This window comes from Anguilla rostrata, chromosome 3, assembly GCF_018555375.3.
Source record: "Anguilla rostrata isolate EN2019 chromosome 3, ASM1855537v3, whole genome shotgun sequence".
Classification (NCBI taxonomy): Eukaryota; Metazoa; Chordata; class Actinopteri; order Anguilliformes; family Anguillidae; genus Anguilla; species Anguilla rostrata.
The window spans coordinates 3,790,601-3,814,426 of NC_057935.1; the positions used below are offsets into that span (position 1 = coordinate 3,790,601).

Genomic DNA, 23,826 nt, shown 5'->3' on the forward strand with positions numbered 1-23,826 from the left:
TCAATCAAGCCTCTGCCACCGTCTCCACCTGCAACTCATCGTTTACTCATTTCACTAGCTATTTATTCTCTGTTTGCTCGTTTAGTCTTTGCCAGATCGTGCCTTTGTTCTATTTAGTGCCGTTCAAGCCTTCTTCTATGTCTAGTGGTACTTCCTGGTTTTCGAATTTTGCCTGCTTTACTTTTTAGTTTCAATTTGCAAAAAAAAAAAAAAAAAACACTAGATAATAGAAACACTACAGAACCCACAAAGTTTCTTTGTACCCTCTATTTTCAATCATTCAAAACCATTGTTCACTCTAAAATAGGATGTAAATATCCAACACGTTTTGTGCCACCACTTTTGGTTTTTTCAAAACATTTTGTGTTAAAGTTACTACTTTTGAGCCACACGTGTCATTTATTACAAAGAGAAACATTTTTGACACAGGCTATGTTGACAGTAACACAAAATGCGTTGTCCTCAACTAGACATGCTATATGTTGTTTTAAACACTTCTGTTTTGAGAGTGAAAAGGTACAATTGCTGGCCACATAAAAACCTTTTGAGTTCTGTTTCATTCCATTATTTTTTCATTAAGTTATATAAATAGATTAATGTCAATTAATTACATGCACATTTTATATCATGCATTTTATACACAAAACAAAAATAGATGCTTTTATGCATCTCTCAAAATTGCCTGAATTTTAACTCTCCAAACACCACACTTTAGGCATAAATGTCCAGATTCCTACTGTCAATGTTAGTGTATTCTGCACTTCAACAGCCAGCCTGATCATGTGTCCAGGTATCCGCCGATTTACTGATACAGACAATGCGGTCGTGAGGAAAACAGGCCGAAATATCCACACTGTTTTACCGTGACGCTTACCGTGTGACACTGCGGCTAAAACCAGCAGGAGTTTGAGAAGAGCAGGCAGCATCCTCTTCATCGCACAGGACAGGAGTCGCTGAAACAAGGGACAGACACGGGAGTCCCAGATAGGTACGCACGCCGCCGTTACTCACTCTTCGCCAAACGCGAAAAACGGTCTCAATGTCATCTCCGATAAACTCTGAGGAACTGATGGAGCTGTATTTCAGCAAAGAGTGTCAGACTCACACTAGAGGGTGTTGTGTAGCCCTGACCTCCCACTGCAGTTGTATCACCACATTTCTTTATTGAGAAAAGAGGAAGTTCTTCAGATTAAAAACAGAACAGAACTTCTGAAACTACATCTCTATTATATACAGTAGATCTCAAATCCAACAAGCCAAATTCAAAGAGGGTATCTTTGCGTAATGTGTCATCAACACTGTGAAATGTGACTGTATATGAGGCTTCATATTCATACCATGAAAAGGTCTGAATGCAGTAAATGCACTTTGCTTGAAGTATTGGCACAGCAGCATGAGCTGTTGCAATCTGGATATGTGTGCATGTGTGTATGTGTATGTGTTTGTGTGAGCATGTGTATGTGTGCTTGTGTGTGTGTGTATGTGTTTGGGTGTGTGTGTGCGTGTGAGAGAGCATGTGTGTGTGTGTGTGTGTGGGAGCGTGTGTGTGGTTGTGTGTGTGTGTGTTTGGGTGAGCGTGTATGTGTGTGCGTGTGCATGTGTGTGGATGGGAGCCAAGGTGATCACAGTGTTTAAGTGCTCAATGTTAATTGCTCGCCGTTTCTGATTGGGTGATGTCCTCAGGCTGTTTCTTCTGTTGCAGATTACAAGCGGATTGTGATGTTGAAAGTCATGGAGCCGAAAGAAGGTGGTGAGTTATTTTCTCTCTCTGTACATACAGTATGGGGGGGGGGGGGTTCGAAGGGGTTCGAAGGTCATGTTCTGCTTTTTGGCCTCCTCCTGTTCTCCATTTTGTGATGTTGATTGTAGTAATGAAACAATCTATATCCTATTTCATGTTGCGTGCATTTTAACACGTGTATAGTTTTATATTGCCCCCCCTAGTGGGGGCATGGTAGAATAGCATCTTACAATTGTTACAGCCATTTTTAAATATGATGCGCGGGACAGAAACAGGGCTCTGTGTTCCGGAATCATTGGCATGCGGTGCATAGGCCCCGCCCCCTCACTAAAACATTGCCTCTGCACACCCCAGCGAGTTCCATGTAAAAACAATGTAAGCTGCATAAGTCAGTCTGGATAAGAGTGTCTGCAAAATGCCAGTGATATTACAATTAAATTATTTGTAGTTGCACATTGATGAATGAAAGACTCATGGCTGCTGACAATTATCTGACAATTTTTATTCAGCATTTTTAATCATTCAAATTAACGTACACGAATGTTTACCAATAACAGAATCAAATTCGACAGTTTTACTTTTTTTTAAAAAAAGAAAAAATACTCACTCAATCACACAGGACACTGAAATATTCTAAAAGGTTATTTCTTCAAATGAAACATAAAATAAATACAGTCGTGTTGTAAAGAAAACATTCTGAACGTTCTGTAATAAAAGTTGAAAGTCAAAAAAGCACCTGAAAAAAGTTCTGTTTGTCTCCAGGTTGTACCAAGCACGCTTTACGTCGTTCACATTGTTCTTTAATTGCTTTTGTTAAACCGCAAATTTTCTCATTTTCAAAATTTATATCTGCGCCCAAGTCACTCCAATGTAAAAGGGAAGGATAATTAGGAGAAAGTTTAGCCGGTTGTTCTAATCAGCAAGTGTTTTTAGTGGGGGCGGGGGGTGGGGCGTAGGGGGGGCGGTGGTGATATATAAATGAAAGTTGAAGCCATTACAGAACATGCATTCATTAGTATCAGTATTCTGGCTAACCCATCTTCTACTTCTGTTTATGGATTAGAATTGAGCGTGTGTCAAATCTACTTTGGCTCATTATAGTGAATTATATCAATCAGTGTATAACAAACCAAGTGCTGAATACAATCACTCAAGAACAGCCTTAAATGTCATTGTCTCTTCTGTTGTCCAAACCGATGACTCTTCCGCAGTGAAATGCTAAATCAGACTTACAGAGTTTACAGTGTATGGCCAGAGTGGACTCAAAAAAACTGTTAGAGATGAATTAACACTGGACTTTTTACTGTGAATCCATGCATGTCTCGTTTATTCAACTACATCAGAGTGATAACGAATAATCTCGAATCACCGAATCAGACTATAAAACCAGGGTTCTGATAGGAGAGGGTTATATCTATAGTAGGGTTTAAACATTAGCGCAATTATTGCTTTCAGTCATTCCAAAGGTAAGGAGTTACCGCCCAAGAAAAAAAAAGTAAGTTTTATATTTAAAATTTTAAAAATCATCAAAGCAATTCATGTAAAACAGCACTACGCAACTCCACGTCCGGTGGGCAGCAGCTGTGTCTGCGGTAAAAAAAATAAAATAAAATAAATAATAAAATAAAATAAATAATAATAATAATTTTCACATTTCTAGATGGTCTTTAGCAGCTTTGCAGCAATGGCTGTCTTCTTCCAGCTCATAAAGTTAATTCTGTGCACTTCAGCCCGAAGTGTTGACTTGACTTGACCAGAATCTGAGAGGCGTTTAAATGGAAGACTTCGATGCAGGAGCGCCAGACCGGAACCCACCTCACAAACGGCATTTATTTGCGTACCGTAGCAGACTAGGCTGAGGTCCTTTATATTGTAGAAAGTTGTGGTGCTAATAAACAAAACCTTGATTTTTCCTCCCTGCCACCAACAGGCCAATTTAAAAAAAAAAAAAAAAAATTCATTTTAAAAATCAGCAGTAAAGATTTTTGTATCCGTTTCTCCAATTTTAGATGGTCTTCAGCAGCTTTGCAGAAATGGCTGCAAAGCTAATTCTGTGCAAATCAGCCCAAAGCGTTCACCCAAACCACAATCCCCCACCCCCGGTGAACTAAATGCAACTCTTTTAACACTTGTATCAGCCTGCCAGTTTTATAAAACCACTTGCCTGTTTTGCGCTTCCGTGTCTTACGCGCGTAGTACGCGCGTCGTGCACTCGCGGCCGCTACGCGTGCGGTGGGTGTCCGGCTTGAGGTTGGAAACGGAGTTTTTGCACAATTCAGGCTGCGTCGATATTTCTTCTTCTCTTCTGCAGTTCTGCTTTATGGCCACTTAAAAGAAGGACTTTCATTCCTTAAACAGCCTTATTCTAGGAATCTTCACAAATCCCCTGCTTCGCCTTGTCGCCCTTTCACTACAAAGTTAATATTTGCTCCACACGCATTGATCATCCCAGAACGGTTAATTATATATATATATTTGAAACAGATTTTAGCAATAACAGCATGCTTATGCTTATCTGGGGTAAACATTTGATTGAAAATGTAATAAGATACATGCAAAAAAGAATGTTATAGAGAAATAGATCAAAAATTGAAATGCAATCTACCAGTTCCTCAGTATTTAATTTGTTCTGTCCAAATAAATAACACAAAAAAGTTTGCGCTAAAGGCAAATACATACAAAACGTACTTGTGCTCAGAGGCGTGCAGGGGGTGCTGACCGCACAGGGTGACACCATCAGAGGGAGGTGACACCGAAATGACTGGCAATAAATTTTTTGTGCAGTGTTTCGTGTAGCGACGAGTTGAAACAGCTAATTTCTCCGACACAGTTTACTGCCGGTTGATTTAATTAGCGGTATTAATGTGACGAGAAGCGCGTTGTAGTTTGAATGCATAACACGCAATTCCTTGCGCAATTCCTTGGCCCACATCTTGTGCTTTTCAAACTCAGTCTTATACTATAAATTATTATTATTATTGCAGTATTTTACAAGTTACTATGGGGTAAACACATATAGTCATCAACTTTCCCCGTGTATGCTTTTTGTTTCTAATTAGAGAATAATATAAATCAACGGAACAGGATTATAACTTATTAATGTTACAAATGTCTGTGGATCTCAGCCTTCCACTTTTATATGGAAAAAACTGGTCATAACAGACAATATCTATTTTGCATAACACTAACCTTCCCATACAGCTGACTGAGGGGAAAATGACAGTTCCTCAAACTAAGAAAAAACTGTGAGATGTGCAGATTCAATACTAAAAATGTAAAAAAAAAAACTGTACTTCCTGTTGAAAATCCCTGTGATTTAACTTCAGCGAAAGGCTTGTGCAGGCAGAGTAAGGCCGCTCTGTGATTGGCCGGACCTACGTGCGGATGCCGGAGTATATCGTGTCTGCCTGCTCATTGGGTGTGCGTCTGACGGCCTTAGAGTCGCCGGACACTTTCACCTCAGCGTAGACCACCTGCGGGTCCTGCTCCTGTTTTTTTGGGCGTTCCTTTTTCCTGACCACTTGCACCTGGCAGTACACCAACTCCTGGGGATCCTCACACCTGTCACCTGGGGAGTGACATTACATTTACATTACATTGCATTACGTTATGTTACATTACATTACATGACATTACGTTGCATTGCATAACATTACATTATATTACATTACATTATGTTGCATTGCATAACATTATATGATATTGAATAGTATTACATTATGTTACTTTACATTACAATCATTTAGTGGCCAAGTTTGTTCAGTGCAACATCATTGATTCTCTCAAGAATACAAAAATGCAATATCACCAAGAAAGCACAGCCATACTAAAGAGGCCGGGGTATTGGAGAGGCATTCAAAGTGTTTACGATATGATATATAATTTGTGACACTTTAGCTCAGCAAAGCACACTTCTCACCCGCACTGCTCTGGCTGGTCTTTGCTTGCTTTTGCTTCTTCTTGTAGAGGCAGCATGTCCCCAATAGCAGTACCATAAGTAACAAGCAAACTCCGAGCACCACAGGAAGCACTACGTCCTTTGTCCCTTGGAATATTGAGGAGAACCAAGATCACATATTTATGAGAGCATCAAGATGAACCGGTGTATATTACTGTACATTGTCTCTCTCACTTTATCTTGTCAGAGGCTTTAGGAATGTCAATCAAACAGCAACTATCATTGGCATTGCATTACAGTGGTGCAAAGAATACGAAACACATCAGCAATCATAGCTACAGCTGCGGTCAGCAATTAAGGGGACAAAGCAAACCAAAAAAAAGTGGGGAAATAAATAAGCATTTACAAAGATATTTCACACATGTTTATATTACAAGTAAGTTTGTGAAGAGCGTATGTCCGCCTGAACACTTCCTGGGCAAACCCTGGATGGTCAGAGTGTTAAGGGTCTTTGTTAATGACAAATAAAATCAACAAAAACATGAGGAGTGTTTAGTAGCAAATGGCCAAGCAGTAGGTAAAACCACGAGGAGTATAGGTTATATTGGAAATACTAGTATACTTGGTTTTTTTTAAATATGTAACTGTGATTGTAATTATGATTATTGAATTCAAAACTAGACCAAAACAGTAGTTAGTATATTTGTACAAAGTATTTTTGTAGTGTTTGTAAAACACCAGAATATTTGAAGTCATTGGCCTACATTTGGGGCTCTGAAACTCAGTTCAAACCACACACCTTCAGTCGTAAGTGCATTATCATTCGAGAACAGTCCCTTACCACAAGTGAGAGGAGTTTTTTGGGAATCGGAAGTGTTTTCTGGAGTGTGGGGACGGCTCGTACAGACGGCAGACACCATTTCTGCCCCTCCAGCCCTAAAGAATATTTCTGTATTATTTAGCAGAGACGAGGCGTTTAACAAGGCATTCATCCTCACTTCTATCTTGGTCCCATTGCCCAAGGTACAAATCACAGGGGCTCCAAGTCCTGTGGGGTACAGTGCAACACAGGAAGTCTGAGAATACATGAGTCTTTCTGGAACCATTAAGAAATCTATTTTCTTCTGCATAGAGTACACTACTGGGCCCCACATAGATCATAGTTTCACATCAAAATTTTGAAAGTTTTTACTGGGGCACCATTTCGCAAAGTAAAGCGGATCCAAACAGCAATATTAGTTCACATTATTTTACTTGATTAATATTTACTCAGGTGTTGAATCGAATATGCTTACGTGCCAATATTAGCAATGCGTGCAATTTTATTAAAGCGTCAAAAGATGGTTCATATGCGCATCCAGTTAGATAAAGCATCAAAAGCCTGCGGTCATTTTACTCAGCATAGGACCTCTGCATCTTTCATAATTAATAAGGTTATTTGTAAAAGATTATGCATATACCGTGAACCTCATGATGTATTCAGTGAAAATTGCACATTTTTTTATATTTTCCTTAATGGCCGTTTAGACCAGATAAAGTCTAGGTCTAGTCTAGTCATATCATACAACAATCATACAAGATATGTCAATGGACACTTTTAAAGTGAAATGTATTCACGCAAATAGAAAACAGAGAGCATCTGACATCTGCACAAAGCTACTCTAGCACCTAAGACCAGAAAGCAGCAGTGTGCTTCAGAAATATATGCACGTAAAAGAAAAATAGCCCACACTCGGAAGACGACACTTATAACACACAAACGTCAGTCTCGTAGCTGTCCATGTTCTTTCATGAAAATTGTTTATGTGTTCTGTTGGCTGCGGTCTATTGTCATGGTTTTCATTATCCATAGATTTATTTTTAACTGATATTTCATCCTTTAGTGGTTTAAAAATCAGGAGTGAAATTCAATCAATACAAAGTATTTATTATTATTATTATTATTATTATTATAATTATAATAATAATAATAATTATTATTATTATTATTATTAATGTCATTTTTAATATGTGGAATTCTCACAGCATTGCATAGCATATAAGCCTCCGATATATGGCTTCCAGATCACTGGACACCGTACCTGGACACTTGTGTAGTTCCTGGGTGGTGTTTTCACTGCTGACACGGTTACTGGCTGTACAGGTAATGGATCCAGACACGTTCCTCCTCAGAATGACAGTATGAGTCTCATTGCTGAGGAACGCCACTCTCCCATCCAGGGGACTGTTATTCAGAGTCCAGCTGTACTGAGGGTCCTCCCCGGTGCTGTTGCAGGATGCCCTAATTTCTCCATGGGACAGACAGAGCTGGGACAGTGCAGGAGGGGACACTGGGTCTTCAAGGGGATGGAAACAAGCAAGATTAAAAACAAGCTAAAATAGTCCTCAAAGAAAATAGATCAACAGGAAGGAATTGGTTGGGTCAACAGCCACAGTCATTTCTATGGAGACACTATTATTGCTATTGTTGTTGTTATTATTATCATCATCATCATCATCATCATCATCATCATTTTTAATTTGTGGAATTCTCACAGCATTGCATAGCAAATAAGCCTTTAATATGTGGCTTCCAGATCACTGGGCATCCTACCTGGACACTTGAGTAGTTCCTGGGTGGTGTGTTCGCTGCTGACACGGTTACTGGCTGTACAGGTGATGGATCCAGACGCGTTCCTCCTCAGTATGACAGTCTGAGTCTCATCACTGGGAAATGCCACTCTCCCATCCAGGGGACTGTTATTCAGAGTCCAGCTGTACTGGGGGTCCTCCCCGGTGCTGTTGCAGGATGCCCTAATTTCTCCATGGGACAGACAAAGCTGGGACAGTGCAGGAGGGGACACCGGGTCTTCAAGGGGACGAAAACATGCAAGATTAAAAACAAGCTAAAATAGCCCTCAATGAAAATAGATCAACAGGAAGGAATTGGTTGGGTCAACAGCCACAGTCATTTCTATGGAGACACTATTATTGTTGTTGTTGTTGTTATATCATTATTATCATCATCATCATCATCATTTTTAATTCGTGGAATTCTCACAGCATTGCATAGCCTTTAATATGTGGCTACCAGATCACTGGTCATCCTACCTGGACACTTGAGTAGTTCCTGGGTGGTGTTTTCGCTGCTGACACGGTTACTGGCTGTACAGGTGATGGATCCAGATACGTTCCTCCTCAGTATGACAGTATGAGTCTCATTGCTGAGGAACGCCACCCCCCCATCCAGGGGACTGTTATTCAGAGTCCAGCTGTACTGGGGGTCCCCCCCGGTGCTGTTGCAGGATGCCCTAATTTCTCCATGGGACAGACAAAGCTGGGACAGTGCAGGAGGGGACACCGGGTCTTCAAGGGGATGGAAACAAACAAGATTACAAACAAGCTAAAATAGCCCTCATTGAAAATAGATCAACAGCAACAATAATTTCTATGGAGACCCTACAAAGGCCATTCACTTCATATGCGCTTATGCTCAACTAAAGATTTGGCCTGAACTGCATTGCAAATGGATTTTTCAGAGAATTAAAATATGTTGCAGTTACTGTAAATATCTATATTGTTAAATTTTCAGCTAACGTATTTAATAATAGGTGTAGTTTTAGCCAGCCTTGGGTTCAATGTGGTGGCAGGTTTTGTAGACGTTTTTTATTTTATTTTTTAAGATAAATTATTCAGCAATATTACAAGTTTAATAGACAAAGTAATAATTTACCTTGAATGGTCAGAGATATGTTTCTTCTCAGCTTGATTTTCCCCGTGTCATCAAATGTTTTAATGGTATATATCCCCAAATCACTTTTCATCACATGGTCCAGCCGTAATGTCCCATTTTTCATGAGCTGACAGCGGTTTTGACAGGTTCCACCAGAAGTTTTGGTTTTCTCTTTGTATCGGAAAAACTCTTTTCCTTGGAAAAAGACTTCTAACATATCAATTTTAAAACTGGTGTTTAATGGATATATAGAGACTGATTGCCCCAGAGCTCCGTAACATTGGACTGATGCTTTATCCTCTGTGATGTCGCATGAGGTTGCTGTGCCTAAAAGAGGGGGGGGGAATTATTTTCACAATTCATGACGTGAAACAAATTCAGTAGACTGATTTGAAATATATTTTTTTACATTTGAGTTTCACTTCGCAAAAAAAAAAAGATTGCAGAAACATTTTATATTGAGTACTGTTTTAGAAAACAGAACCCACAGAGTTTGTTCTATTTTCAATCTTTCAAAATCATTGTTCACTCTCAAAAAGGATGTTAATATCCAACACGCTTTGTGCCACTACTTCTGTTTCTTTCAAAATTTTTTGTGTCAAAGTTACAAGTTATGAGCTACACATATATAATTTATTTGTTACAAAGATAAACTTTTTTTAACACAGGCTATGTTGACAGTAACACACATGTGCTGTCCTTAACTAGACAGGGAATTGTGTTAAAAATGACAAGCTATGAGCTGTTTTAAACACTGTTGAGAGTGAAAGGGTACAAATGCTGGGTACATAAAAACCTTTTTGGTTCTGTTTTTATTCCTTTATTTATTCATAAGTTTCATTAATAAATGAATGTTATTTAATTACATATACATTTTATATCATGTATTTTATGCAAAAAAATAGATGCCTTAATGCATCTCTCAAAATTTCCTGAATTTGAACCCTCCAAACTCCACACTTCAGGCATAAATGTGTAGATTCCTACTGTGAATTTTAGCGTATTCTGCACTTCAACGGCAAGCCTGATCCACGTGTCCAGGTATCCGCCGATGTACTAATACAGACGATGCGGCCGTGAGGAAAACAGGCTGAAATATCCACACTGTTTTACCGTGACGCTTACCGTATGACACTGCCGCTAAAACCAGCAGGAGTTTGAGAAGAGCAGGCAGCATCCTCTTCATCACACAGTACAGGAGTCGCTAAAACATGGGACTGACAAGGGAGTCCCGGATAGGTACGCACGCCGCCGTTACTCAAGCAGCCTCTTCGCCAAACGCGAAAAACGGTCTCAATGTCGTCTCCAATAAACTCTGAGGGACTGAGGGAGGTGTATTTTAGCAACGAGTGTTTCTGCGTAACCCTGACCCCACTGCAGACGTATATTTCTTTTCTGAGGAAAGAGGAAGTTCTAGAGGAGAAAAAAACAGAATAGAACTGTTGAAACCACTTCTTTTTTTTTGGTACTTTTTGCAGCAATGTTTTCATGTGCGTCATGTGCTTTACTTTATATAGCAAATGATAATATTTGATCCTATTTTTCAACAACAGAGCTACATCTTTTTCATTTATCAAGATCAACCACAGTGGTGTCTTAAGACACGCAGAATATTTACTGTTGTCAGGGTTCCCAGGACGCCAGAGACCTCTGTGTGTATGAAAATGTGTGTGTGTGTGTGTGTGAGAGAGAGAGAGAGAGAGAGAGAGAGAGAGTGTGTGTGTGTGTGTGTGTGTGTGTGTGTGTGTGTCTGTGTCTGTAGCATCCTGGTGCAATATACAATTCAAACCTTAATTTCGGGGTTGCTGGTTGTCTCATACTTTTAGAACGCTGTTCCAGCATGGACTGGCCCCCAACCTAGCGCCAGCGCCAACTGCTCCAGCATCGCCCGGGGATGGGAAGGGTTGCATTCGGAGGGCTACCCGCAAGCCCACCCGCTGACTGGCTCATAAAGCATACATTTTTCATGTGTCCGTGACAACGGCAGAGGGATAGGAAGTGGCAGTTGGCCTTGTGTGCTTTCTATGGAGACCACACGCGTGTCTGCGCTCTCTCTCTCTCTCTCTCTCTCTCTCTCTCTCTCTCTCTCTCATGTCAAAAGCGGTGGTTTTTTTTTAGCAATGGAGTGCAGATAACTTTAAATGTCCGGCATTTTTTATCTTGAGTTTATGATAAGTACTTTAAATTGCATTTAATGCATGATTTTTGCTACATAAATAGAGTTTTATCGATTGACGGAACTTCGAATGGGCATTCCAAATTAGTGAGAACGGGGGATTTAAAAAAATCATCAGCGTTCAGCTAAAGCTAAGAACACGGTTGAAATGAGGTGTACAGATCAGCCGGGCGGTTGATGAATATCATTTAATTTGTGAAACACCACTAAGTCTGCGATTACAGCAGTGATATCCTCAGCAAAAGCTAAAACAAACTTTGAAAAAGACCAACAAAAAAACAACAAAAAGAAAACAAGAAACTCATTCCTTTTTAAATTACAATCATTTCTGCAATAGGATAAATTACATCGATCAGGAGTGCACACAAGCCCATCGTTTCATTCACACAAACGTACAAACACAATTGATGCAAAGCCACATTCCACTGAAAGTTATTTTGTAAACCAGTCTTTTCCCATAAGCCACCTGGCTCAGCGGCCATGGCGCCTGTTGCCGAGCAGCGTGCCACACAGGAAGTGCACTGCGAGACATTTTTGTCACCTACCTAAAAATACCTAAGGCAAATGAGTTGTGGGATCTCGTTCTGAAGACCGAAATAACCGTCATGAGAAAGTATTCACAGGTTTTTCACCATCAGGGACCACAATCCATCCCACGACAAGCTGTCAAATAAAAACTAACTAACTAACTAACTAACTGACTAATTAACTGACTAACAGTAGACTTTGCACCGGCTCCACCAGTACCCACCCTAAGCAATTTCCCTTGTCTCCCTCCATTTTGCTCAGATATGCTCACTGTAGGAAAAAGAAAATGAATTTCATAGTTTTTATGATGTGCTTGCAGAAAGTTGATCGGACAGAACTTAGCTACACAGAACGTGGTGTATGGTATAGTTCCCCGAATCACTTTTCATTGCATAGTCCAGCCTTAAGGTCCCATTTTTCATGAGCTGACAATGGTTTTAACAGGTTTAACAGGAAAAAATAATTTATTTTCACGTTCATGACAGTGAAGCAAATACAGATTTCAAATATAGTTTTTTACTTTTGAGTTTCACTTCGCAAAAAAAAAAAAAAAAAAAATTGCAGAAACATTTTATAGTAGCATTGAGTACTGTTTTAGAAAACAGAACCCACAGAGTTTGTTCTATTTTCAATCTTTCAAAATCATTGTTCACTCTCAAAAAGGATGTTAATATCCAACACGCTTTGTGCCACTACTTCTGTTTCCTTGTAAAATGTTTTGTGTCAAAGTTACAAGTTATGAGCTACACATATATAATTTATTTGTTACAAAGAGAAACCTTGTTTAACGCAGGCTATGTTGACAGTAACACACATGTGCTGTCCTTAACTAGACAGGGAAGTGTGTTAAAAAAGACAAGCTATGAGCTGTTTTAAACACTGTTGAGAGTGAAAGGGTACATATGCTGGGTACATAAAAAACCTTTTGGGTTCTGATTTTATTCCTTTATTTATTAATGAATTTTCATTAATAAATTAATGTGAATTAATTATATCCATATTGTATATCATTCATTCTTTACACAAAACAAAAATAAATACCGTTATGGAAAGCAGGCCGAAATATCCACAATGTTGCCGTGACACTTACCGTGTGACACTGCGGCTAAAACCAGCAGTAGTTTGAGAATAGCAGGCAGCATCCTCTTCATCGCACAGGACAGGAGTCGCTAAAACAAGGGACAGAGGTCCGGGACAGGTACGCACACCGCCGTTACGAATATCGCGTCTTCGTCAACATGACAAACGGTCTTAATGTAGTCGCCGATAAACTGTGCGTTTCTTCCTGAGGGTGCTGTATATTAGCCAGGTCTCTGTCAGGCACACTGACGGTGTCGACCTCACACCACCGAGTGTTGCACTGCTTTGACCCAACTGAAGGCGTATGACCACATTTCTTTCCTGAGTAAAGAGGAAGTTCTATAGGAGAAAAACAGAATAAAACCACTGGGGACCACTTCTCTATTTTAAAAAGGTTTTGAAAATATTTGCAGCAATGGTCTCTTGTGCTTCAGCCTATACAGTTAGCGATGACTTTTCATTCTATTTTTTCACAAGACAACTTGAACCTTTTTAGCTATGTGCTTATCATTTATCAATTCTGCAGAAGGTTTCCTGGAATGAGTCATTTTTTTGTCTTGCTAAAACTAATCGCAGTGGGATCATAAAACATGAAGATCATTTTCTACTCTTTAATACAGTAGGTGGACCAGGCAGATGCAGAGAGTTGGTAGGTAGATTACAGCTAGTTTTTGTTTCATATCATACAGGGATATCATGCAGAATGATGTTTCACTGTGGTGTGCAGTACAGAAATGCAGAAACAGTGTTTTGAAAGCTCTCACAACCCGTAAGAGGCTGTGAATCTGTATCTGGACAATTAAAGGAATAAGCCATGCGAGGCCGTGGTTTACAGTGTTTTTACAAAAGCTAAAAGCTAAGGGGCGTTGTTAGGCACGACGCGGAGCGGAGTGTCTAAAAACCCCTTAGCATTAATTGTAAAGCGCTTTGGATTAAATGCAGTCCATTTACCATTTAACTTTGAAAAGTGGACACAATAAAGACACATTTTTGTAAATCTGCACATGTCTGACAAACAAGTGACGTTAATAACTGAATAAAAAATGGAAGTAAAGCAGAATGCAGAACGGGGCTTGAAAGAGGTCTTTGTAACACATGTTAATCCTAACGGAAAGTGGAGAGTATGATTATCGCGAATAGATTTTAGGCTGAACCACATCGATCAATCAATCAGACTTTATTTGTATAGCACTTTTCATGCAAGTAAAATGTAACACAAAGTGATTCACACAATACAACAATGCCCCCCCCCCCCCAACCTTAAAAAAAAAAAAAACATAAATGAATAAAACTCAATTAAAAGCCAGACTAAAAAGGTAGGTCTTGAGTTTACTTTTAAAAATATCAGCATTCTCTGCTGCCCTCAGGCCTTCAGGAAGGCTGTTCCAGAGGCGTGGACCATAGTAATAAAAGGATGCCTCACCGTGGGCTTTTGTTCTGACTTTAGGGATGATTAAAAGGCCACTAGCAGAAGACCTGGGGGTTCTAGAGTGTTCGTGAGCTAATAGCAAATCTGATAAATAGATAGGGCCAAGCCCATTAAGAGCTGTATAAACCAATAAAAGGACCTTAAAATCCATTCTGAAGCAAACAGGCAGCCAGTGCAGAGACTTTAAAATTGGTGACATGCCTGCTCTCTTTCTGGTCCTATTCAACACACGTGCAGCTGAGTTTTGCAGTAATTGTAATTGAGCTGTATTCTTTTTAGGGAGACCAGAAAGTAGAGCATTACAATAGTCAATCCTGCAGGTAATGAAGGCGTGCATTGATGACTCTGTATTGGCTCGAGAGAGAAATGGTCGCTCTCTGTCACATCCTTCTCCAGGGGTACCTTATTTGTCTCTGTCCACGATGGGGATCTGAGTATAAGCCACATTGGTCTGCAGTAGAGGGGACCAGCCCTCTGAAAAGCATAGAAAAAGACAGGCATGAGATCTATCTGACAAAAGTGCATTAAAAATATAAAACTGTGATAAATGACATCATCCATGATAATTCACCGTAAGCATCACCCATGCAGAAAACGTACATGTATATTTATTTTAACTTCAGAAAGAAAATGAAATGGTAAGCACGGTGTTTGTGTTATCGTCCCTACCCTAGAGGCTGGTTCAGTTTCGGGATTGTGCTCACCTGTGTTGGGTCCCTCCCTGTACCTGCTGGCGATGCACAAGGTGGCGCATAAGAATGCAAGAAAAACTCCACAAGCACCGAGCAACAACAGAAGAAGTTGTGCATCTACAAAAAAAAAAAATTCAGTTTTTCACAGCAAGAACATAATAATAATAATTATAATTATTATTATTTAATTTTATTTTTTATGCTCATGTGTGGAATGTGCTCAGGATTGCACAGTAGATAAGGCTTCAACACATGTATGATAATTGGGCATCCTACCTAGACACTTGTGTAGTTCCTGGGTGGAGCCTTACCAAAAGTGGGAGTTTTTTGGGAACCGGAATTCCTTTCTGGAGTGTGGGGACGACTCGTACAAACGGCAGACACCATTTCTGCCCCTCCAGCCCTAAAGAATATTTCTGTATTATCTAGCAGAGACGAGGCGTTTAACGAGGCATTCATCCTCACTTCTATCTTGGTCCCATTGCCCAAGGTACAATTCACAGGGGCTCCAAGTCCTGTGGGGTACAGTGCAACATAGGAAGTCTGAGAATCCATGAGTCTTTCTGGAACCATTAAGAAATCTATGTTCTTCTGCATAGAGTACACTACTGGGCCCCACATAGATCATAGTTTCAAAAATTTTAAATGGGGCACCATTTCGCAAAGTAAAGCGGATCCGCGGATCCAAACAGCAGTATTAGTGCACATATTTTATTTGATAAATATTAGCTCAAGTGTTTAATAGAATATGCTCACATTTCAATATTAACAATGCATGCAATATTATTAAAGCGCCCAAAAGATGGTTCATATGCGCATCCAGTTAGATAAAGCATCAAAAGCCTGCGGTCATTTTACTCAGCATAGGACCTCTGCATCTTTCATAATTAATAAGGTTATTTATAAAAGATTATGCATACACCATAAACCTCATGATGTATTCAGTGAAAATTGCACATTTTTAAATATTTTTGTTAATGGTCATTTAGACCAGATAAAGTCTAGGTCTAGTCTAGTCATATCATACCACAATCATACATGTCAATGGACACTTTTAAAGTAAAACGTATTCACGCAAATGGAAAACAGAGAGCGTTTGACATCTGCACAAAGCTACTCTAGCACCTAAGAACAGAAAGCAGCAGTGTGCTTCAGAAAAATATGCACGTAAAAGAAAAATAGCCCACACTCAGAAGACGACACTTATAACACACAAACGTCAGACTTGTAGCTGTTCATGTTCTTTCATGAAAATTGTTTATCTGTTCTTTTGGCTGCGGTCTTATTGTCAGGGTTTTTAACTGATATTTCATCCTTTAGTGGTTTAAAAATTATGAGTGAAATTCATCAATACAAAGTATTTATTATTATTATTATTATTATTATTATTGTGATTTTTAATATGTGGAATTCTCACAGCATTGCATAGCATATAAGCCTCCGATATGTGGCTTACAGATCACTGGTCATCCTACCTGGACACTTGAGTAGTTCCTGGGTGGTGTGTTCGCTGCTGACACGGTTACTGGCTGTACAGGTGATGGATGCAGACACGCTCCTCCTCAGTATGACAGTCTGAGTCTCATCACTGAGAAATGCCACTCTCCCATCCAGGGGACGGTCATCCAGAGTCCAGCTGTACTGGGGGTCCCCGGTGCTGTTGCAGGATGCCCTAATTTCTCCATGGGGCAGACAAAGCTGGGACAGTGCAGGAGGGGACACCGGGTCTTCAAGGGGATGGAAACAGGCAAGATTAAAAACAAGCTGAAATGGCCTTCAATGAAAATAAACCAACAGTAGGGACTTTGGTTGGGTCAGCAGCGACAGTCATTTCTATGGCGACCCTACAAAGGCCATTCATTTCATATTCGCTTATGCTCAACTAAAGATTTGGCCTGAACTGCATTGCAAATGGATTTTCCAGACAGTTAGAATATGTTGCAGTTACAGTAAATATCTACATTGTTAAATTATCAGCTAACATGTTTAATAATATGTGCAGTTTCAGCCAGCCTTGGGTTCAGTGTGGTTGCGGGTTTTGTAGTCGTTTATTATTTTATTTTTTAAGAGAAAATTAATCAGCAATATTACAAGTTTAATAGACAAAGTAATGATTTACCTTGAATGGTCAGAGATATGATTCTCTTTCGCTTGTGTGTCCCATCTTTATCAAATTCGTTAATGGTATATATCCCAGAATCACTTTTCATCACACGGTCCAGTCTTAAGGTCCCATTTTTCATGAGCTGACAGCGGTCTTGACAGGTTCCATCGGAAGGTTTGATTTTCTCTTTGTATTGCAAAAACTCTTTACCTTGGAAAACGACTTTTAATTCAACAATATCAAAACTGGTGTTTAATGGATATATAGAGACTGATTGCCCCAGAGCTCCGTAACATTGGACTGATGCTTTATTCTCTGTGATGTCGCAGAAGGTTGCTGTGCCTAAAAGAGGGGGGAAAAAAATTTATTTTCACAATTCATGACGTGAAAGAAATTCAGTAGACTGATTTGAAATATAGTTTTTTACATTTGAGTTTCACTTATCAAAAAAACATTTTATAGCGGCATTGAGTACTGTTTTAGAAAACAGAACCCAGAGTTTGTTCTATTTTCAGTCTTTCAAAAGCATTGTTTGCTCTCAAAAAGGATGATAATATCCAACATGCTTTGTGCCACTACTTCTGTTTCTTTCAAAATATTTTGTGTCAAAGTTACAAGTTATGAGCTACACATATTCAATTTATTTGTTACGAAGATAATTTTTTTTTAACACAGGCTATGTTGACAGTAACACACGTGCTGTCCTTAACTAGACAGGGAAGCGTGTTAAAAATGACAAGCTTTGAGCTGTTTTAAACACTGTTGAGAGTGAAAGGGTACAAATGCTGGGTACATTGGGTTATGTTTTTATTCCTTTATTTATTCACGAAGTTTCGTTAATAAATTAATGTTAATGTTTATATCATGCATTTTACGCACAAAACAAAAATAGATGCCTTAATGCATCTCTCAAAATTTCCTGAATTTGAACCCTCCAAACTCCACACTTCAGGCATAAATGTGCAGATTCCTACTGTGAATTTTAGCGTATTCTGCACTTCAACAGCCAGCCTGATCCACGTGTCCAGGTATCGGCCGATGTATTAATACAGACGATGTGGCCGTGAGGAAAACAGGCCGAAATAACCACACTGTTTTACCGTGACGCTTACCGTGTGACACTGCGGCTAAAACCAGCAGGAGTTTGAGAAGAGCAGGCAGCATCCTCTTCATCGCACAGGACAGGAGTCGCTGAAGCAAGGGACAGACACGGGACTGACACACACACCACCGTTACTCAAGCAGCCTCTTCGCCAAACACGAAAAATGGTCTCGATTTCGTCTCCGATAAACTCTGAGGGACTGAGGGAGCTGTATTTCAGCCAAGAGTGTCAGACTCACACTAGAGGGTGTTGTGTAGCCCTGACCACATTTCTTTATTGAGAAACGAGGAAGATCTTCAGATGAAAAACAATAGAACTTCTGAAACTACTTCTCTATTATATACAGTAGATCTCACATCCAACAAGCCAAATTCAAAGAGGGCATCTTTGCGCAATGTGTCATCAACACTGTGAAATGTGACTGTATATGAGGCTATCATATTCATATCATGAAAAGGTCTGAATGCAGTAAATGCACTTTGCTTGAAGTATTGGCACAGCAGCATGAGCTGTTGCAAACTGGATATGTGTGCATGTGTGTATGTGTATGTGTTTGTGTGAGCATGTGTATGTGTGCTTGTGTGTGTGTGTGTGTGTGTGTGTGTGTATGTGTGCTTGTGTGTGTGTGTGTGCGCATGTGTGTGTATGTGTTTGGGTGTGTGTGAGAGAGAGAGAGCGTGTGTGTGGGCTTGTGTGATGAGAAGGTGATGAGTTTTTTTATCTCTCTGTACATACAGTATTGGGGGGGGGGGAGGGGGCATTGAAATTTTCCTACTGTCACAGTGACAACGTATTTCATCCTTTTTTCATTAGTCCTTGGGTGGATTTATATGTGGCTTAGAAGGCTTCAAGGGGTTCGAAGGCCATGTTCTGCTTTTTGGCCTCCTCCTGTTATCCATTTTGTGATGTTGATTGTGGTAATGTAACAATCTATATCCTATGTCATGTTGCGTGCATTTTAACAAGTGTATATTTTCTATGTTTTTGTATATTCTAATTTACCTCTTGACATTGCTACACTACCTATTATAGATTAGGTTATATTAGATTAGGTTCCCAGGTTAAGTGACTGTTAAGGTAACTAAGTAGATTGATGAATGTTGAATTTAAAATGTATTGTCATTGCCTAACATATGTGATAGAAGTGGAACACTCATACTTTTTGCATGATTTAGGTTACTGGTGGCACTGGTCGCCTTTCATTTTGTCTTGTTTATAACTCATGATTTATGTTTTTGACTAAAACTTTGTATAGTAAATAAAACAAATGTTATACTTCTACTATTTGTGAGGTTCTCTGGCACACCATGTTTATTCCCACCCCAAATATTATTCATGAGCCAGGGTTCTCTTACTCATATAACTGAGGTATTAGTCTTCTGTAAACTGACGTGGCCAGTTTTATATTGCCCCCTAGTGGTTGCATGGTAGAATAGCATCTTACAATTGTTACAGCCATTTTAAAAAATGATGCGCGGGACAGAAACAGGGCTCTGTGTTCCGGAATCATTGGCATGCGGTGCATAGGCCCCGCCCCCTCACTAAAACATTGCCTCTGCACACCCCAGCGAGTTGCATGTAAAAACAATGTAAGCTGCATAAGTCAGTCTGGATAAGAGTGTCTGCAAAATGCCAGTAATATTATAATGAAATTATTTGTAGTTGTACATTGATGAATGAAAGACTCATGGCTGCTGACAATTATCTGACAATTTTTTATTCAGCATTTTTAATCATTCAAATTAACTTACACGAATGTTTACCAATAACAGAATCAAATTCGACAGTTTTACTTTTTTAAAAAAAGAAAAAATACTCACTCAGTCACACAGGACACTGAAATATTCTAAATGGTTATTTTTTCAAATGAAACATAAAATAAATACAGTCGTGTTGTAAAGAAAACACTCTGAACGTTCTGTAATAAAAGTTGAAAGTCAAAAAAGCACCTGAAAAGAGTTCTGTTTGAAAATTTTCTCATTTTCAAAATTAATATCTGCGCCCAAGCAACTCCAATGTAAAAGGGAAGGATAGTTAGTAGAATGTTTAGCCGGTTGTTCTAATCAGCAAGTGTTTTTGGGGGGTGGGGTGGGGGGGGTGGTGATATATAAATGAAAGTTGAATCCATTACAGAACATGCATTCATTAGTATCAGTATTCTGGCTAACCCATCTTTTACTTCTGTTTATGGATTGGAATTGAGCGTGTGTCAAATCTACTTTGGCGCATTATAGTGAATTATATCAATCAGTGTATAACAAACCAAGTTCTGAATACAATCACCCAAGAACAGCCTTAAATGTCATTGTCTCTTCTGTTGTTCAAACCGATGACTCTTCCGCAGTGAAATGCTAAATCAGACTTACAGAGTTTACAGTGTATGGCCAGAGTGGACTCAAAAAAAACTGTTAGAGTTGAATTAACACTGGACTTTTTACTGTGAATCCATCCATGTCTCGTTTATTCAACTGCACCAGAGTGATAACGAATAATCTCTAATCACCGAATCAGACTATAAAACCAGGGTTCTGATAGCAGAGGGTTATATCTATAGTAGGGTTTCAACATTAGCGCAATTATTCCTTTCAGTCATTCCAAAGGTAAGGAGTTACCGCCCAAGAAAAAAAAAGTAAGTTTTATATTTAAAATTTAAAAAATCATCAAAGCAATTCATGTAAAACAGCACTACGCAACTCGAAGTCTGGTGGGCAGCACCTCTGTCTGAAATAAAAAAAAATAAAAAATTAAATTAAATAAATAATTAAAATAATAATAATAATAATAATTTTTCAATTTCTCCAATTTTTAGATGGTCTTTAGCAGCTTTGCAGCGATGGCTGTCTTCTTCCAGCTCATAAAGTTAATTCTGTGCACTTCAGCCCGAAGTGTTGACTTGACTTGACCAGAATCTGAGAGGCGTTTAAATGGAAGACTTCGATGCAGGAGCGCCAGACCGGAACCCACCTCACAAACGGCATTTATTTGCGTACCGTAGCAGACTAGGCTGAGGTCCTTTATATTGTAGAAAGTTGTGGTGCTAATAAACAAAACCTTGATTTTTCTTCCCCGCCACCAACAGGCCAAAAAAATGTAAAAAATAAAAAATAAAAAATTAATTTTAAAAATCAGCAGTAAAGATTTTTGTATCCGTTTCTCCAATTTTAGATGGTCTTCAGCAGATGGTCTTCTGTGCAACTCAGCCCAAAGCGTTCAGCCAAACCACAATCCCCCACCCCCGGCGAACTAAATGCAGCTCTTTTAACACTTGTATCAGCCTGCCAGTTTTATAAAACCACTTCCCTGTTTTGCGCTTCCGTGTCTTACGCGCGTAGTACGCGCGTCGTGCGCTCGCGGCCACTATGCATGCGGTGGGTGTCCGCGCTTGAGGTTGGAAACGGAGTTTTTGCACAATTCAGGCTGCGTCGATATTTCTGCTTCTCTTCTGCAGTTCTGCTTTAGCCACTTAAAAGAAGGTCTTTCATTCCTTAAACAGCCTTATTCTAGGAATCTTCACAAATTCCCTGCTTCGCCTTGTCGCCCTTTCACTACAAAGTGAATCTTTACTCCACACGCATGGATCATCCCGGAACGGCTAATTATATATATATTTGAAACAGATTTTAGCAATAACAGCATGCTTATGCTTATCTGGGGTAAACATTTGATTGAAAATGTAATAAGATACATGCAAAAGAAGAATGTTATAGAGAAATAGATCAAAAATTTAAATGCAACCTACGAGTTCCTCAGTATTTAATTTGTTCTGTCCAAATAAATAACAAAAAAAGTTTGCGCTAAAGGCAAATACATACAAAACGTACTTGTGCTCAGAGGCGTGCAGGGGGTGCGGACCGCACAGGGTGACACCATCAGAGGGAGGTGACACCGAAATGACTGGCAATAAATTTTTTGTGCAGTGTTTCGTGTAGCGACGAGTTGAAACAGCTAATTTCTCCGACACAGTTTACTGCCGGTTGATTTAATTAGCGGTATTAATGTGACGAGAAGCGCGTTGTAGTTTGAATGCATAACACGCAATTCCTTGCGCCCACACCTTGTGCTTTTCAAACTCAGTCTTATACTATAAATGATTGTTATGTTTGGAGTATTTTACAAGGTACTATGGGGTAAACACATATAGTCATCAACTTTTCCCGTGTATGCTTTTTGTTTCTAATTAGAAAATCATATAAATCAATGGAACACGATTATAACTTATTAATGTTACAAATGTCTGTGGATCTCAGCCTTCCACTTTTATATGGGAAAAACTGGTACTAACAGACAATATCTATTTTGCATAACACTAATCTTCCCATACAGCTGACTGAGGGGAAAATGACAGTTCCTCAAACTAAGAAAAAACTGTGAGATGTGCAGATTCAATACTAAAAATGTCTTTCCTCTGAAATGCTGCACTTCCTGTTGAAAATCCCTGGGATTTTTGAAATCTGATTACTCGGCCTAACTTCGGCGAAAGGCTTGTGCAGGCAGGGTAAGGCCGCTCTGTGATTGGCCGGACCTACGTGCGGATGCCGGAGTATATCGTGTCTGCCTGCTCGTTGGGTGTGCGTCTGGCGGCCTTAGACTTGCCGGACACTTTCACCTCACCGTAGGCCACCTGCGGGTCCTGCTCCTGCTTTTTTGGGCGTTCCTTTTTCTTGACCACTTGCACCTGGCAGTACACCAACTCCTGGGGATCCTCACACCTGTCACCTGGGGAGCGACATTACATTGCATTACCTTATGTTACATTACATTACATGGCATTACGTTGAATTGGATAGCATTACATTATATTACATTACATTACGTTGCATTGCATAACATTACATTATATTACATTACATTACATTGCATTGCATAACATTATATGATATTGAATAGTATTACATTACATTACATTATGTTACTTTACATTACATTACATTACAATCATTTAGTGGCCAAGTTTGTTCAGAGCAACATCATTGATTCTCTCAAGAATACAAAAATGCAATATCACCAGGAAAGCACAGCCATACTAAAGAGGCCGGGGTATTGGAGAGGCATTCAAAGCATTTACGATATGATATATAATTTGTGACATTTTAGCTCAGCAAAGCACACTTCTCACCTGGTCCCACACTTCTCAAACTTCTCTCGCTGGTCTTTGCTTGCTTTTGCTTCTTCTTGTAGAGGCAGCATGTCCCCAATAGCAGTGCCATAAGTAACAAGCAAACTCCGAGCACCAAAGGAAGCATTACGTTCTCTGGGAATATTGAAGAGAACCAAGATCACATATTTATGACAGCATCACGATGAACCGGTGTATATTACTGTACATCGTCTCTCTCACTTTATCTTGTCAGAGGCTTTGGGAA

At 39.5% G+C, this 23,826-nt stretch overlaps 1 protein-coding gene across 29 annotated transcripts in view; it reads right to left on the minus strand.

Annotated features, from left to right (window-relative positions):
- The window catches only part of LOC135249865 (hemicentin-2-like), a 45,853-nt gene that overhangs the window by 17,528 nt on the left and 4,499 nt on the right, over nucleotides 1–23,826 (minus strand). For 16 of the 29 annotated variants that reach the window (XR_010328809.1, XR_010328811.1, XR_010328810.1 and 13 more), the window contains exons 4-9: nucleotides 17,376–17,702; nucleotides 16,732–16,983; nucleotides 9,352–9,678; nucleotides 8,730–8,984; nucleotides 8,233–8,487; nucleotides 7,721–7,975 (exon numbers count right to left, since the gene is read on the minus strand). Coding sequence is in view for 24 of the 29 variants with exons in the window: in XM_064325505.1 (XP_064181575.1) it covers nucleotides 7,721–7,975; nucleotides 8,233–8,487; nucleotides 8,730–8,984; nucleotides 9,352–9,678; nucleotides 16,732–16,983; nucleotides 17,376–17,702 (1,671 nt within the window). In the remaining 5 variants the exon portion in view is untranslated. Of the gene's footprint in view, nucleotides 1–6,480; nucleotides 6,688–7,720; nucleotides 7,976–8,232; nucleotides 8,488–8,729; nucleotides 8,985–9,351; nucleotides 9,679–16,731; nucleotides 16,984–17,375; nucleotides 17,703–18,472; nucleotides 23,526–23,826 lie in introns of those variants that run through there. The other 13 variants (XM_064325519.1, XM_064325498.1, XM_064325497.1 and 10 more) reach the window with 12 other exon arrangements.